Source organism: Sander lucioperca, chromosome 12, assembly GCF_008315115.2.
Source record: "Sander lucioperca isolate FBNREF2018 chromosome 12, SLUC_FBN_1.2, whole genome shotgun sequence".
In the NCBI taxonomy this organism is placed as follows: domain Eukaryota; kingdom Metazoa; phylum Chordata; class Actinopteri; order Perciformes; family Percidae; genus Sander; species Sander lucioperca.
In genome coordinates this window covers 2,489,532-2,507,234 of record NC_050184.1, presented here as the reverse complement: position 1 = coordinate 2,507,234, position 17,703 = coordinate 2,489,532, and the positions used below count along the sequence as shown (strand labels likewise).

At 42.3% G+C, this 17,703-nt stretch overlaps 1 protein-coding gene across 3 annotated transcripts in view; it reads left to right on the top strand.

Annotated features, from left to right (window-relative positions):
* Positions 1–288: 288 nt before the first annotated feature.
* The window catches only part of ccdc22 (coiled-coil domain containing 22), a 30,471-nt gene continuing 13,056 nt past the window's right edge, over positions 289–17,703 (top strand). The window contains exons 1-8 of one of the 3 annotated variants that reach the window (XM_036008524.1): positions 289–752; positions 3,404–3,581; positions 6,112–6,244; positions 7,595–7,701; positions 8,853–8,946; positions 10,396–10,565; positions 15,288–15,503; positions 16,814–16,984. In XM_036008524.1, the coding sequence (XP_035864417.1) occupies positions 703–752; positions 3,404–3,581; positions 6,112–6,244; positions 7,595–7,701; positions 8,853–8,946; positions 10,396–10,565; positions 15,288–15,503; positions 16,814–16,984 (1,119 nt within the window). In that variant the 5' untranslated portion in view covers positions 289–702. Of the gene's footprint in view, positions 753–3,403; positions 3,582–6,111; positions 6,245–7,594; positions 7,702–8,852; positions 8,947–10,395; positions 10,566–15,287; positions 15,504–16,810; positions 16,985–17,703 lie in introns of all 3 variants that reach the window. The other 2 variants (XM_036008523.1, XM_036008525.1) reach the window with 2 other exon arrangements.

The window sequence follows — 17,703 nt, the reverse complement described above, 5'->3', positions numbered from 1 at the left end:
GGGTTATTTTTTTGTATTGTAAAAATACTATGTGCCCTGGTATTTTAACCCTAACCATAACCAACCACAGTCATCGTGCCTAAACCTAACCAATCAAAGCAACAAAGGCAACGAGCACTAGCCAATCAGAGGAAGAACAGGGCGTGACATTCCTTCTCCATCCTAGGAAACGCAAATTCGCTTCCGGTCATGAGATTCCCTTTTTGGAGCATGCTGGGAAGTGTATTTCTAGATTGCGCGGTCCTCACTTGTTCAGACGACAGTAAATCAATACGAAACTCCACCTCCCAGAATGCCGCTGCTCAATTCCGTTATTACTTCATTTCCACACTGAACAAGACACACAAATGTCAGATTTGTTACGTTTGTAGCAGAGAGACCCGACCAGGTTCAGTTTGTAGGACATGCTAATCTTTCATTGTGTCACAAAAGCTTATTTGTATCAAGGCTCTTCAAATCGGCGGAGAATAACGTAAAATGTATTTTGTCAGGGAAGTGGAGCAGCCTTGCTAATTAAAAAGTAGCTAACGTTTGTAAGTTAGCCTACAGAAGATGGAAGCTAGTTCACCAGCCTGTTTTCATACATGGGAATCCCATACGGTTACTAGCTAACTTAATGTTAATAAATAACCCGGCTAGCATCACATGCTCTGCTATAGTCCTGTCTGTTAGCTAGCTAACGTTACAGAAAAAACTTCAGCGATGGAAGAAGTTGACAACATTTTGATTCACGCCCTCAAACAAGTCGGCACGTAAGTATCAGCAAACAGCGGTTTTATGAATTCACAGTCGTGTACTAAGTGTTGTTGAAATTACATGTTAGCTGACTAACGTTGAGTTTGCTGTCAGACAGAAATCATTCATGTAATGTTAGGGAACTATAAGCTAAGTCAGCCCATCACATGATCACAGACGTTGGTTATTGCCAGTGGTGGACTGTAACTCAAGTACTGAACATAGGTACACATTTGAGGTACTTGTACTTTACTTGTAGTCTTTTCTTTTCATGCCACTTCCTACTTCTACTCCGCTACATTTCAGAGAGAAATATTGGACTTCTTACTCCACTACATTCATCTGTTACAGCTTTAGTTACTAGTTACTTTAGTTACTCCACTACATTCATCTGTTACAGCTTTAGTTACTAGTTACTTTAGTTACTCCACTACATTCATCTGTTACAGCTTTAGTTACTTTAGTTACTCCACTACATTCATCTGTAACAGCTTGAGTTACTAGTTACTTTAGTTACTCCACTACATTCATCTGTTACAGCTTTAGTTACTAGTTACTTTAGTTACTCCACTACATTCATCTGTTACAGCTTTAGTTACTAGTTACTTTAGTTACTCCACTACATTCATCTGTTACAGCTTTAGTTACTAGTTACTTTAGTTACTCCACTACATTCATCTGTTACAGCTTTAGTTACTAGTTACTTTAGTTACTCCACTACATTCATCTGTTACAGCTTTAGTTACTTTAGTTACTCCACTACATTCATCTGTAACAGCTTGAGTTACTAGTTACTTTAGTTACTCCACTACATTCATCTGTTACAGCTTTAGTTACTAGTTACTTTAGTTACTCCACTACATTCATCTGTTACAGCTTTAGTTACTTTACACATTAAGATTTTTGCACACAAAACACATGTAGCTTATAAAATGTATTTTATTATAAATTAAACAACAAGTCACCGTCCAGCTGATTAGACCTTTAAACACACAACTGTTTGGATCGTTTCCAGTTTCTAAAATGGAAGGATTTTTCTGCATTGAGTACTTTTACTTTTAATCCTTTAAGTAGATTTTCCTGATGATACTTACATACTTTTACTTAAGCAACATATTCAAAGCAGCACTGTTACTTGTAACACAGTATTTTAACAGTGTGGTATTAGTACTTTTACTTAAGTAAAGGATCTGAATACTTCTTCCACCACTGATGATTTGAAGGCAAAGGTTGTGAGCTGAGCCAGATTTAACTTAATAATAATAATAATAATAATAATAATATATTTTATTTTATATAGTGCTTTTCAAAGTACTCAAAGATGCACTGACACTTTATAACTATTAGGGATGTCCAGATCCGATCACGTGATCGGAAATCGGGCCCGATCACATGGTTTCAGACTCGATCGGAATCGGACGTTACCTCCCGATCAGGACTCGGATATATATGTATATATATTCTCATTATTTTTTAACACATCTATAGTTATGCGGTGGCACAGAGTTAGACCCTTTTGACTCCACACAGAAACAGCAACGCGTGCGGCATGACATCACTTTGTTGCAGAGACGCTATTGGTTAAGTGCCGGTGTTACACCGAAATCTGTGACCCATCGAGATCGGTGTCCCCCTACCTCAACCTGAACCAAACCCCTGTCCCTAACCTTAACCACGGAAGGGGGCGCTACGCTTTTAACAGGAGGGACACAGATCACGACGGGTCACAGATTTCGGTGCAACACCGGCAAAGTAGAACACGGAAGCAGCTTGAAGCGGAAAGCGCGAGTATGTCTGCGGTCTGGAGGTATTATAAAGTTGATGACAACAACATTGCCGTAGCAAACTGTGAGATATGTAACAGAAGTGCTCTGTTTGTTAACAGAGTTGTTGAATGTTAAAATAAGGTGAATTAAATAAAAAATAAGGAACATCCTGGATCTGTTTTTTCGCTCTTCTTTATTCTTTTTTTTATATATTATAGAAGTATCGGATCGGGACTCGGTATCGGTAGATACTCAAAATCAAATGACTCGGACTTGAGGGCAAAAAAACCTGATATATCCCTGATATATCCCTACTAACTATTGACTGCACTGACTTGTAGGGTGCCCTTCAGCACTGCCACTTTACTTTCTTCTATGGTATGCATTTGTGGGGGGGTTGTGTCTATCTGTCTCTACATGTGTTTTTAACGGCTATGGACTGTCCAGCTATGAATGCTTTGTTTTTTTGTGTAATGAGCACACTGCCCCAAATTCCTAGCAACTTAGTTGCATGGCAATAAAGTATTGCATCTTGAAAGACACTTTACATTGAAACCATGGTGAGGACAATTTTATTTTACGACTAAAACAACACAAAATTCCAAAACAATCCTATTAAAAACGATAAAAGCAGCAGCTAACAGTAGGTTAAGTGTGGTGTTATTACAGGGTGAAGGCTCTTCTAAAGAATCAGAATCAGTTGTATTAGCCAAGTATATTATTACATACACATGGAATTTGACTTCGGTAGGTGTTAACTCTATACATTCAACAAATAGACACGTAGCATAACAGTAACATAGACATAAAGAGATGCGTTTTGAAAGTGTCCAGGTCAGTACAGCCACGGATGTGTATGGCTAAAGTGTGAACGTTAGTTGTGTGTAATATGTGACCCACAGAGAGGTGAGTGAGGAGACTGGCAGCATCAAACAGTTCACCAGTGAGCTCATAGTGGAGGCGGTGGTCCGATGTATCCGGGTGATCGATCCAGGCCTGGGCAGCGCGCTGCCCACCTTCCTCCCTCCTGGCATGTCCGCCCGCTTCAGAGTGGGCATGAGCCTGGCACAGGCCTGTCAGGTAAGACATTAGACCAGCGGTTGGGGCTGTATGACTAATGGTGTAGTCTACGGCTACATTTACATTGCTACGTTTTGGTTTCTAAGCAGAGTTTTGAGCCAAAAGCGAACTCTGTGTTTTTAGCTCCAGTAGAAGAACTAATCTCCGTTTAAACTAACACGCCCCAAACATGTATACTCCGTTGCTGGTAGTTGCCATGGTAATGTTTGTAGCTTTGTCTCAGAGAACGAGACGTCGTGACCAATAAGACCCAATCAGACGGAGAAACGTTGGCGTCAGTGTCGGTGTCTCCAAAGGTCTCCGTTTGAGGCCGTTGAGACTGAAACACAACCCCGCAGATTACCAACCAAAACGGGTCAGAAGAGTTTCCTAATGTCTCCGGTTTAGGGGCTCGGAAACACCAGAGCAGGGGGAATGAGAGGAGGAAACGCCAGAGCAGGGGGAATGAGAGGAGGAAACGCCAGAGCAGGGGGAATGAGACGGGGAAACGCCAGAGCAGGGGGGATGAGAGGGGGGAAACACCAGAGCAGGGGGAATGAGAGGGGGAAACACCAGAGCAGGGGGAATGAGAGAGGGGAACACCAGAGCAGTGGGAATTAGAGGGGGAAACGCCAGAGCAGGGGGAATGAGAGGGGGAAACACCAGAGCAGTGGGAATTAGAGGGGGAAACAACAGAGCAGGGGGAATGAGAGGGGGAAACGCCAGAGCAGGGGGAATGAGAGGGGGAAACACCAGAGCAGGGGGAATGAGAGGAGGAAACGCCAGAGCAGGGGGAATGAGAGTGGGGAAACGCCAGAGCAGGGGGAATGAGAGGGGGAAACGCCAGAGCAGGGGGAATGAGAGGGAGAAACACCAGAGCAGGGGGAATGAGAGGGGGAAACACCAGAGCAGGGGGAATGAGAGGGGGAAATGCCAGAGCAGGGGGAATGAGAGGGGGAAACACCAGAGCAGGGGGAATGAGAGGGAGAAACACCAGAGCAGGGGGAATGAGAGGGGGAAACGCCAGAGCAGGGGGAATGAGGGGTGTAACTTAGCAACAGATATTAATTTTTAAACCCACACGGAGGAAGGTAAATGTAGCCTCAGTGATATGCAGGTATACGCCGTATACCAACTAAAAAAGCTCCAGAATTTCCGTATATCCACTTAAAAATGTGCAATTATACATACCAACATAGTTTTGTGACAGAACTTTCACTTTCACGGTTTGTTTTCGCAAATACGGGTCGAGTAATGTGACAACAAACTGAACAAACGCTGCAGAACAACGTTTATTGTAGTATATCCACAACAATAATCAAGACTGCAGCACTGGGGCAGCACAATATGAGAAAAATATACGATAATAACGTTGTTGAATACCGCGATAACGATATAACTTGCGATAAATAGAGATATTAAAGTGTTCTCAGTTCTGCTGCTTTCAGTATTCTGCTAAAATACAACAAACTGCTTGTTGAATTTAAAACAAATGAAAGGAAATCATTTCCAACAATATTTTATTGAACATTGAATGAACTATTAAATTCAATTCAATTTTATTTATAGTATCAAATCATAACAAGAGTTATCTCGAGACACTTTACAGATAGAGTAGGTCTAGACCAAACTCTGTAGTTTACGAAGCCCCAACTATTACAGTGGTTGCCTCAAGAGCAAGCATTAGCAGTAGCTATAGCGACAGTGGCGAGGAAAAACTCCCTTTTTTGTTAGGAAGAAACCTCGGACAGACCCAGACTATTGGTAGGCGGTGTCTGACGGCACCAGTTGGGGGAGTGGTGAATGGTGGCAATAATAGTCATAATAAAGAAGGCACCATTAAAAAAAAAGAATGATAGTTACATTTTAAAGGGCTCTTTTCTGCTGATATTTACTTCAACCAACTCAAAAAATCTCTGAGTGTCTTTCGCGATGTGTCGCAACTTATGCCAACTCAGGAAAGAGGTACAGGGTTCCTTTCTGCAAATATAACAGGTATAAGCACTCATTTGTTCCCCTCGCAGTTACACTCATAAATGAGCAGCGATGAACATATGACCATGAATTTTTATTAATATATATTGGTGACTGAAAGGTATGTATGGATATGAATGAATGAAGGAATTACTGCATCTTTTTTATTTTATTTTTTTTTTTTACAATGGATTGTAAGGATATTTACTAGCAGTTTTTATAATATGGTAACTTGTAATTTGCACAGCTATTTGAGTAGCCTAGATGTTTCATGTTCATTTGTTTCTCTAACTTCTTTTTTAACCCTGTGATGTGTGTCTATGTTGTTACTCTTGCAAGGCAAGTTCTCTCTGTCCAAGGCGAATTTCTCCTTAGGGAGACTAATAAAGAGACTTTGACTTTGACTTTGATGCCAGTTGATATCGCGATGACGAAAAAAACAACATATTTTTCCAGCCAAGTAACCCCTGAACAATGCACAACATTTCAGTTGTTCCTGTAAGATTATCAGCTCAGTTGAATCCCTGCCTGTACCTCCCCAGCAGTATTTCTAATATGTCACACTGTTGGTTTCCAGGACATCGGTTATAAAGGAGAGATAGGCTACCAGACCTTCCTGTACAGCAATGAGCCCGAGATCCGCTCCCTGCTCATGTTCCTGGTGGAGAAGTTGCCCAGAGAAAGCGCCGAGGCCTCAGACCAGCCGACAGGTACAGAGAGCGCCACTCCGTCTATGTCCTCCACGTGGTTTCGTATCGCCTCTCCTAGAAAGAATGAAATATTGTACGTGTATTGTTACATTATTTGTGCCATAGTCTCGCTTAGCCAGCTCTGTCTCCTATCTCTATTTACCTTTTTAAAGGTATTTGCATATAACTGATCCCCGTGTGTGTCATATCAAGCTCAGCTTTCCGTATAGTGACGCCCAGAGCAATGTGTAAAGAGATCATTTGGCTCTAAAGTTTAAACGTTGATGTTGGCTTTTTGAAATTCCTCAAATCTTCCTCAAAACCTTAACTTATGATGTGATGTACGAATTGTTTCGGTACTTGAAATGAGTTTACCAAAGTCTTCACAAAGTAGTGTTCATATAGGATAAAAATAGTGGAAGAATGTCTTTAATTAAATTTTGTAATATCGCCTTTTGAGGAGGAGTTTTGTCAAACATTGTTTGGACGCGCCGGTGTGTCTTTCGTCCTCAGAGGGTTCAACCAATCACAACCGTCTTGGGCGGCGTTAAGCTCCGGACGCAGCGACGGTGGCTCTGCTAAATAGTCTCAGGAAGGAACTTGTTTTGGTGGAACATTTGCAACCTGCAAAAGAAAACTCCACATCCAATATTAAATGAAGTTAACTGTTGACACAATACAGTAACGTGAGCTATTTAAATTAGCTGATACATGGTTAAACCTCATTAGCTCTTACCAGTGTATCTTGTGGTGCATTCAAAGTTGTTGTTAAATTCAAATGTGTGACTAGATTAAATATATAATAAACAAATACAAATCTTAAAATCAAGTTCATAAAGTCACTTTCTTTGCATTCATTTGATTCCCAATCAAGATCCACTGGTAAGAATGGCTTTCCATTGTTAATATGGACTTAAAAACAGTTCTGAAATGCAAAATAATAGAATTTTAATCATGTGATAAAACATGCGATTAATCACGATTAACTACAGAAATTCAACGATTAATCGCGATTAAGAAAATGTAATCGTTTGACAGCCCTAATTTATTTACTTTGCAAGTACGTTTGTGACTCTGCATTTCGTTGTACTTTAATGTCGTGATCATCGTCATCGTCATTCATAAAGGTCTTAAAAAGTCTTAAATTTGACTTGTTAAAACCTGCAGAAACCCTGATATAAGAAATCAGCAATCAGAATCTATGCCAGAAAACAGCATTGTTGCACGTCCGGAGGTCTAAAAGGAAACACGGAACCGCTGTTGTCTGCTCTACGGTTTCTTAAGATAAGGGCATTGTTGGCATGACAAGGCCTTTTGTTATGACTTCCCTCTTATTGCTGAGTCATGCAAAGCTGTCATCTCTTCCTGTAGGTAAATCGGTGGTGCTCCAGAAAGCCATCGCTGCTGCGATCAGAGCCCAGCTGGCTGTGCCCTGGCTGCCTCCAAACTGCAGACTGCCACTGCACGGTGAAACACAAGTAAACTCTTTAAAGTTGCATTTTGACATCTGAAAAAGCTTTAATAAATGGGAGGGGGGTGGAGATCCCGTGACTGGCTGATTCAGGCATTTTTAGATTTTCAGACTGGCTACATAATGCCTGATCCATTTCCAAACTTTTGTTTATTAAATCTGTAAGGCTTCCTTCAAGAACCTGTTTCTGTTAATAGTCACCTGCCACACCAAACTGATGGGAAAAATGTGATTTCTAAGTCAGAAATGTAATTTTGCAAATAGGCAATCCATTCAAATATTTAATCGTGATTAAACGCGTGACTGTCCACAGTTAACTTGCGATTAATCGCAAATGAATAGCACATTTTGTATCTGTTCTATATGTACTTTAAAAGGGATATTCTTTTCAAGTTTTTAATGCTCAAGTGGTATTTGAGATTGGACGTACTGCGGTGGTAACTCTGCACATGCAGATAACTTTAGTCTTGTGGAGAGAACCATCTGGAAGGGCTTTGTAACTCAACTTGCCGTTCAAATGGTCCTTTTTCTTTCTCCATTTCTGCTCAAGGAGGTTTGGTTCTGCGAACCAACCACAGCGTTACTGCTACACCGCTTCCTCATTTCCCAAACTACGGAGCAGAAAGGAAAAGGAAAGCTGTGATGCAAGTTAGATTTTATTTACATTTGAATAGGCGTGCCCTTCCAAAATTACTTTTTGGGGGTATTCATTTCAGCGCCACCATGTGGCCGATTGGACTTGTGCTGCACTTGCACATCGTTTCCAGTTATGGTGACAAGTTTTCAGAAAGCTTGATTGATATCTTTTATTTTGAACATATGCTAATAAAAAAAAGTTAAACAACAAAATAAAACTCCATAATTTCCAGTACATATATTTACACATGCAAAAAGGAGTAGGAAGAAGTAAAACTTATGTACTCCTACCCCTTTATATCCTTTCTACCCTATTAAAAGCTCTGTACGGACTGGCGGGACGTTGAAAGTGATGAAGGCCTGGGAGCATAGGCTGTGACTGCAATGCTTGTGTTATGTGTAAATGGATAAATATGTTGGTAGTAATCCAAGGATGGAGTTATGTATGGATTTATTTATGTAACCTTCCCAGAAGAGAGTCTGTCGGTTTCTAATAAGTCCTTTTTTTTCCTTCCTGTTCAGAGTCCAGGAGCACAGCACAACTTCCACGTCCAGCCTCTCAGTTTACCACACTGCACTAAAGGTCCAGGAAAGAAGCAGCTGAAAGGTGGGCAAGGCAGCCTTATTTATATGGCACATTTCAGCAACAAGGCAATTGAAAGGGCTTTACATAAAAGATTAAAAAGCAGCTGAAAACAATTAAAGCGTGATTTATACTTCTGCGTAAAAGCTACGCCGTGGTTACGTATGTAGGTACGTGGAGACACGGACCTACGCCGGACCCTACGCCGTAGCCTGCCGTGCACCTCTCAGAAAATGTAACAACACGTACAACGTGAAATCAAGGAGAGGTTATATCAGAATAGGTTTACATGGTTTAATTTTTCAAAAACACCATATTTTTGTTGCACTGCACATTGCTGCAGCTCCTCTTTTCACCCTGTGTTCAGGTCTCTGTTTTAGCTACACAGTGAGACCTCTCACTGCTGTAACATCTTTGTTGGCAGTCGCACATGCTCAGTAGCTAGGTAAGACCACATGCTCGGTAGCTAGGTAAGATCACATGCTCAGTAGCTAGGTAAGACCACATGCTCAATAGCTAGGTAAGATCACATGCTCAGTAGCTAGGTAAGGGTTACATGAGCTAGCTAGCTGTTTCTCCAACTTCAGCAGTACAAGGCAGGATTAGCCGGGAGACTTCTTCTAAACGAGGGCGCACTTCCAACTTTGTGTGGAATACCTGCAGAACAGGGACATGGAAGTAGTTATTTTGTAGATTATGGTGAACTAGTGCGTGTTGTAGCAGTGTTTTGCCATTCAGAACGAGCTAGCATGCTAGCGCTAGCATGCTACGGTTAGCCACCTCGTCTCGGCTAGTGACGTAGAAAGCCGTGCAGATTTTGACCAGCTCACCCAGAGACTGAAGGCAGGACACATTCAGAAACGTCTCTCACTCTAAACAGCATGGATGGATTTTTCTTCCAAGTTTGTATGTGTGTCGAAGCACCAGAGACACAAAATAACTCCCCAAATCCCAGAAAAAGTGATTTTTTTTCATAATATGGGCACTTTAAACTTTCTGTGCTCTGATTAGTTCAACCAAAGATCCTCTATACTAGTGATAGTAAGAAACGGTCCACACTTGATCTCGCGAGAGTTCGGTCCTAAGACAGAAACAGGTCTCAAACTAAGTTAATTTTCTCCTGATGTGTCCGTCTGAAAAATGCCATTTTAGTGTCAGACTGTTCTGGAGATATGTGGCTTGTGAAGAACGGCTCCAATATTTACTTTGGTGACTACGGGGCGAAAGAATCGCTCATAATCTGTGTTCACGTTCACTTCAACATGTTCCCGTTGGAATCAATCCACTCAGGATGTCCTGCTAGTCTCGTAAAGAGGCGTGGCAGTGGACAAACCCACGGGACACACGGACAGGAAGTTACTCTGAGTTGGGCTGTCTCGGTTGTAAACCGTCTCTGGTTCAGTCTGGTTTTTGGGGGAATCACTGTGTGAAGAAAGAAAGGAAGGAATTTGAATTCTGTGTGTGTATGTCCTGTAATTTCAGAGCTGGAGGACTACCAGCGAGACGTTCTTCCTCCTGTGACCGCCCAGCCTTCCCATCAGGCCTCTGTGGTGGCGTCCATCCTGGAGCAGCACACGGCTGAGCTGAGCGCTGCTCAGGAGTGGGACAACGAGTGGAACACGCAGGGACTTCTGTCTCGCCTCACACCACAGGCAAATCCTCACACTCCCTTCAACATCACCACCACACACCAAACGACCGATCGACAATGAAAACATTTGTTAGTCGCAGCCTTAAACACTATGGTGTGCCTTGTTTTTAAGGTGTTGTCGGAATTTTTTTATACTGCAGTGTTAAGGCCTCTTCACACGGGGAGCGATTGTCGCACCTCGTAATTCATTTTCAATGAGAGGCGAGCGTGCAGGTAGGAAGGCGGGGGCAGTCTGACAGGTGACTCAACAAGCGGGTGCAGTCCCGTGAAACTGTCACATTCGTGCTCGTCGCACGCCCACTCGCTGCAAGAGTTGAACTGTGTTGAACTTCTCCCTACGCGAGCGACGTGCAAATCGGTGAACGAGAGACGGATTATTGTTTGTTTGTGAGTTCCCTAAAATAAACAGTTATTAGGACGTAGACAGCGGGGCTTCTGCTTGTCAGAGCATCGGCACAAGACTGGATTTATCAGGTAATGTCCGTAATTATGACTATGCTAACTTTAGCTATCAACAGTCCATGGTTAGGAAAGACTAGAATTGCCACTATTTTGTTATAAATGGACCTGTGATCAGGGACATATGAGACCACAGTCAGCTAATGTCATTCAGTTGTACGGCAGGGATTCATTAATGCACAGAATTAGAGCTGTAATCAGGCCTTAAAAGTTCGGCCTGACGAGGGCCGAGCCCGACAGAATGACAGCTTTTTAAAAGCCCGAACCTGTTTACAGCCCGACATTATTCAAATGTGCGCACGCACACAGCTCTTTTGCCTTTTGTCAATAATTAGTTATTCATACATGTTTTAACATAATTTATTCATGACTAACGTAGGCTATAGGTCACTTGGAAGTTACATTACATGTCATCTAGCTGACGCTTTTATTTAAGCGACTTACAATTGCTATATATGTCAGAGGCCGCATGCCTCTGGAGCAACTAGGGATTAAGTGTCTTGCTCAGGGACACATTGGCTGATGTATCACAGTGGGAATTGAACCTGGATCTCCCACACCAAAGGCATGTGTTATATCCACTGCGCCATCACCACCCACCAAGTTGGAACAAAGAAATAAAATAAGTCAGATTCAGCAGATTTTCCGACTCTGAGACTCAGAAATTCCCCCAGAAGCAGAGAGTTTTCATATTCAGACTGCGAAACACATGAAAAAATTATCATTGCTTTGCTTGATTTGCTAAATTCTATGCCTAAGGAACTCTTTTGATGACTTTTGTGGGGCTTCATGTCAACAAAAATGTGACAAAAAGCGTACAAAAAAAGTCGGAAAAAGCAACAAATTTACAAAAAGGTGACAAATGTCTGAGAAAGCCACAAAAAAGTCGGAAAGAAAACAACAAAAATTAGGAAAAAAGCTACCAAAATGTAAAAAAAAAAAGTGACATGCAGTAAGAAAAGCATGTCATAAACTCTCCATGTCTGGCTCTTGGTGTGATTCTCTTTTTCCAGTGTGTCTCTGTGTGACGTAGTTGGTTCTGTGAAAACAATGAAGGTAGAAAACCTACGGTAACAAGGGCTGCAACTAACGATTAGTTTCCTTGTGGATTAATTAACCTGTGCATTATTTTCTGGACGAATCGATTAATTGTTTGGTCTCCGAAATGTCAGAAAATGGTGAAAAATGTGGATCAGTGTTTCCCAAAGCCCCATGATGACGTCCTCAAATGTCTCGTAGATATTCAGTTTACGGTCACAGAGGAGAGAAGAAACTAGAACAATATTTACATTTAACAAGCTGGCATCATCAAGTTTGACTTTTTTGTAGGGCTGAACGATTAATTGCATTTTCGATAATATCGCGATATGTTAAAACGCGATTTCCTAATCGCAAAGGCTGCGATTTGATCACATGACTCACGAGAGCAATCAGTCTGCACTCCGTAGAGAAAGCATCAACTAGCACGCTAACGCTACGCCGTACCTTGAGCTGATTTCTGTCATTCAAACAACTCTGAGTTGTAGTTTAAAACTTTTACAGCCATTTTAATAAAATGAAGGGTTTTATTCTGGCTTGAGTCCATACGTGCAGTTAATGGATACAGACACACAGAACTGAAGGCTCGGTTGGCAACGATTAGCTCTGATTAGCGGTTAGCTCCGGTTAGCGGTTAGCTCCGGTTAGCGGTTAGCTCCGTTATAAAGATATGAGTGGAGGAGCTGCCACTGAGAGGGGTAACAACCAGACTCTGATAAATGACGTTCGGGGAGCTTTCACGGCAGCGTGGCCGCGGAGTTTCAACAGTTTTATTAGTACAGTTAATCCCACGGCAAGAACACCAGCAACATGCTAACGTAACGATAGCATCTCTGAGCAAGTGCACACGGCAGCACGCAACTTCACGAGGGGGAGGGGCTGGAGGCAGCTCCTCTCTGTGCACTGTAAAAAATTACGTGTGTGTGTGTACTATATTTTTACTTAACTGTCTAGTGTGTAATTGTGTGTTCATACTATACATTATTATATTATTCTTTGTTGAATAATACAGAAGACAAAGGGCTTAAAAAAATAATCGAATCGAAATCGCAATATTTGGGGAAAAAAAATTGCAATTAGATTATTTTCAAAAATCGTTCAGCCCTACTTTTTTGAAATAAAAAATGACTCAAACTGATTAATCGATTATTAAAATAGTTGCCGATTAGTATAGTTGACAACTGATCGATTAACCTTTGCAGCTCTTACTTCCAGCACACTTTCAAAACTACTTTTTACAACTTGTTTATTTATGAAGCGTTTCAGATTTAACAGAAAAAGATCTTATGTTTGAAATCCGGTTTCAAGATGCATTTTAGAAACAATTCACTCGCAGACAACTTAAATTCTTTATTAAAAGATGGAACGTTTGGTTATTTTTGCAATTAGTTAACATTTTCAAAAGGTTACAGTGTTTTTCCCAAGGGGGTAAGCAAGCCTCCGCGAAGCGTACCTCCTATGGCGCCATTTTGATGCTACCAAGCCATCACCTCCCGTTAGCATCCCATTGACTTCCATTCATTTTGACGTCACTTTGACAGAGAATAACTTTACATCTGAAGAGTTTAAAGACTCTATTTGTCCGTTGTTTATTTCTAAAGAAACACGACAATGTATGAAAGTAGGGCTGGACGATTTTCACGATTAATCGAACAAGTTACCTCGATTACGATTATTGAACGATTATTTTAAATTTTGTAATAATAATACTGTAAATATGTTCGCGGTTATTTTTTCTAATGAAAGAGTGCATCATCCTATCTTTGTGATTCTAAAATAAGGAAACAGACACACAGATAGCAATTAATGCTTATTTATTAAATATTTCAAACAACTGAACTGAAATCTACAACAGTAGATTTTACAATGAAATAAAAACGTCTTATAAAAAAGTAATTTAAGTTTTAATGTAAAAAAAAAAAAAAAGTTTCCTAAGAATGTAGAAAATAAATAATAACTGTCCATCATAAGATTAACGGGAACCTGTGGTTAACTGTCTTTTCGGAGTTAAACTCCACAAGCGTGTCCTGCGGCTCGCCGGCCGTCACACACACACACACACACACACACACACACACACACACACACACACACACACAATAAAGCCCCGTCTGTGTTGAGCAAAACATTACGTGAATTACTACGAGAATGGACGTGCATTTAATAAAGGAAAAGTGCACAAGTATTAGCATCATTTGTTGTTGTTGTATGTGATGCTAAGGTCTAGTGACGATGCTATAAAGACCGTTGCCGTGGTTACATCCCTCCCTTACCCCTCCTACCAGTCCCTATGGCCACTTGGCCAGTGGGAATGCAAACGGGAAAAAAGATTTTGGGGGAGAGTAGTTCTTAGAACTGCTTAGAAGTGTACTTTTCCTCTAAAAAGTACAAGTACTATCCGATCGGAAAGCACCTATGGTCGCAGACTAGACGGGGCGGAGTCACGTGACTACACACGTGGCGGCCGTAATATGTTTTAAGGGGAAAGTACATTAACACACAGTGGGCGGCCGCGGAAATATTAATAGGATTAAAAGACCGAAATAACCGACTTGGTAAAATTACGTCGGTTATAGGCTCTGAATTTCGGTTACGATTATTTTTCGATTAATCATCCAGCCCTATATAAAAGGCTCCATTACCTTGTACCTCACGTTATGGCTCCGTAGCAGACGTTTTTGTAAAAATAGGCTAACGATTGTGTCATAACCACGAGACTTACTGTCTCATAGTAGAGGAATTACCGTATAGTACAGGAGAAGCTCTCAGGCAGTTTGGACTTCCATTAGCTGTTTAAGTTTAATTACTAATGTTAACTATCATTTTAGTGATCAATAATTAGCCTGTGCCTATGTTATCTCCTTACATATACCTACGCTCTCCGTCTCTGCTAGATTGGGAATGATTGAGATTTCTCTTGGCACAGCTACCAGAAGACTTCCAACTTTCAGACAGGTTGCTCACGTCACATCTACGTCTTCAAGCTCAGTTGGAGGCTGCTCAGTAACACTCAGCCATCACCGGGAAAGATCTTCTAATATCCTTCACTGGTCTCTCGTGGAAGTCTACGGCGTGGCTTTGTCCATTTCTTTAACTGTCTATGATTTTTCCACATGTTGTTGGCACGTTGGATCCTCTTTACCTGTTCAGGATAGGCTGTTATTATGACAAACTTTTGATTATGAACCACCTCATGTTAATTTAGTGTGTTTGTGTTGTTGAACAGGAGTATCGCTCCAGGAAACTGGCCCGGCTGCGTAAACGCATCGAGGAGCAGCTGCGTTCGGCGGCCCTGCCCTGTCCTGAAAGTGCCTTTGGCGGCCCTCGCTCCGCCTCCGACCTATCGGAGCTGCTGCAGGCCTTCAGAGGCTCCGCCCCCTCCGACCACATCCTGACCAAGGGCACCCACTTCACCCACACACAGAAGTTCACCTTCACACAGGTGAGGACCGCGCCGCGAGCACAACACAAACACGGTTTGGTTTCAAATTAGTCCAGATAGGCAATCAATTCAAATATTTAATCGCAAATTAATCGCACATTTTGTATCTGATCTATATTTAGTTTAAAAGGGATATTCTTTCTAATGCTCAAGTGGTTTTCGTTGAGCATTGGTGAGGACGTTCTCCAGTGGTACCTCAGTTCAGTTGACAGTACATGCAGATAACTTTAGTCTCGTGGAGAGAACCATCAGGAAGGGCTTTGAAACTCGCCATTCAAAAGACCCTTTTCTTCTTCTTTTTGGGTCTTGAGCTGCTTTTTAATGCTCATGGATTTAGTTAAAAATGTAAGTAATAAAGCTTGTGACTCAGAATGGGAAGTCTCTCTTTAGATGAAGTGTGGGTTCGATGATCCTCTGGACGTTATCACGGAGCACTTTGCAGATTCTCCCGCCGTCCACAACGTTACTGCTGTATCGCTTCCTGATTTCCCAAAACTACGGAGCGGCCCGGGGTCCAAATCGCAGACTGCGTGTTCGTTAACAGCGCGTCAAAAAGAATAGTGCCGTCAATTGGAATTTGCGTCGACTCGTCATTATCGTGTTCATTTTGACAGCCCTAGTTTTAAAGTGTGTGTGTGTGTGTGTGTTTGTGTGTGTGTGTGTGTGTGTCTCTGTCTGTGTGTGTGTGTGTGTGTGTGTCTCTCTTTGTCTCTGTCTGTGTGTGTGTGTGTGTGTCTCTGTCTTTGTGTTTCTCTCTGTGTGTGTGTGTGTCTATCTCTGTGTGTGTCTCTGTCTGTGTGTTTCTCTGTGTGTGTGTGTGTGTCTCTGTCTTTGTGTTTCTCTCTGTGTGTGTGTGTCTCTCTGTGTCTGTGTGTGTGTGTGTCTCTGTGTCTGTGTGTGAGTGTGTGTGTGTGTGTGTGTGTCTCTGTCTGTGTGTGTCTCTGTGTGTGTGTGTGTCTCTGTGTGTGTGTGTCTCTGTCTGTGTGTGTGTGTGTGTGTGTGTGTGTGTCTCTGTCTGTGTGTTTCTCTGTGTGTGTGTGTGTGTGTCTCTGTCTTTGTGTTTCTCTCTGTGTGTGTGTGTGTGTGTGTGTGTCTCTGTGTGTGTGTGTGTGTGTGTGTGTGTGTGTGTGTGTGTGTGTCTCTGTGTCTGTGTGTGAGTGTGTGTGTGTGTCTATCTCTGTGTGTGTCTCTGTGTGTGTGTGTGTCTCTGTGTGTGTGTGTGTGTCTCTGTCTGTGTGTGTTTGTGTGTGTGTGTGTCTGTCTGTCTCTGTGTGTGTGTGTGTGTGTGTGTGTGTGTGTGTCTCCAGCAGGCGACAGCAGTAAGCAGCCCCCCCATCCTCTCCGGCCATCAGTCGGAGAGTGACATGCAGCTCCGGCAGCAGGAGGAGCAGGCTTCCCTCCAGCAGCAGTTCCAGCAGCTCTGCAGTGACGTCGACCAGCTAGCAGCAGACATGAAGCACATGAGCGTCACTAACGCACAGGTTACACACACACTTCTATTCAGAAATACTTCTGTTGGTTGATAAAGCACTGAATGGTTTGTATCTGATCTGCTGCTACATTATGAACCACCCAGACCTCTCAGGTCGTCTGAGTCAGAAGTAAACAGAGAGACGCAGCGTTCAGATTTTATGCTCCACATATCTGGAACAAACTCCCAGAAAACTGCAGGTCTGCTGCAACTCTCAGTTCTTTTAAAGGTCCCATGGCATGAAGATTTCACTTTATGAGGTTTTTTAACATTAATATGAGTTCCCCCAGCCTGCCTATGGTCCCCCAGTGGCTAGAAATGGTGATAGGTGTAAACCGAGCCCTGGGTATCCTGCTCTGCCTTTGAGAAAATGAAAGCTCAGATGGACCGATCTGGAATCTTCCCTTTATGAAGTCATAACGGGAAAGGTTACCTCCCCTTTCTCTGCTTTGCCCGCCCAGAGAATTTGGCCCACCCATGAGAGAAAGAGAGAGACATCATGGCTTTCAAACGAGCAAAGTGGCAGTTGGTCAAGGCCACCCCCCCCCCACCTTGCCCCCCCCCCTCTCTCCTCCTCAAAAGCATTTAAAGCTACAGACACAGAAATGGCACATCCTAAGGAAAGTTCATTGTGGGACTGGCTCTAGTGGCTGTAATTCTGCACCAAGGCTGAATTTCGGGAAAGAGACTTCAGATACAGTATTAGGGGACCACTAAGGTCTATATAAA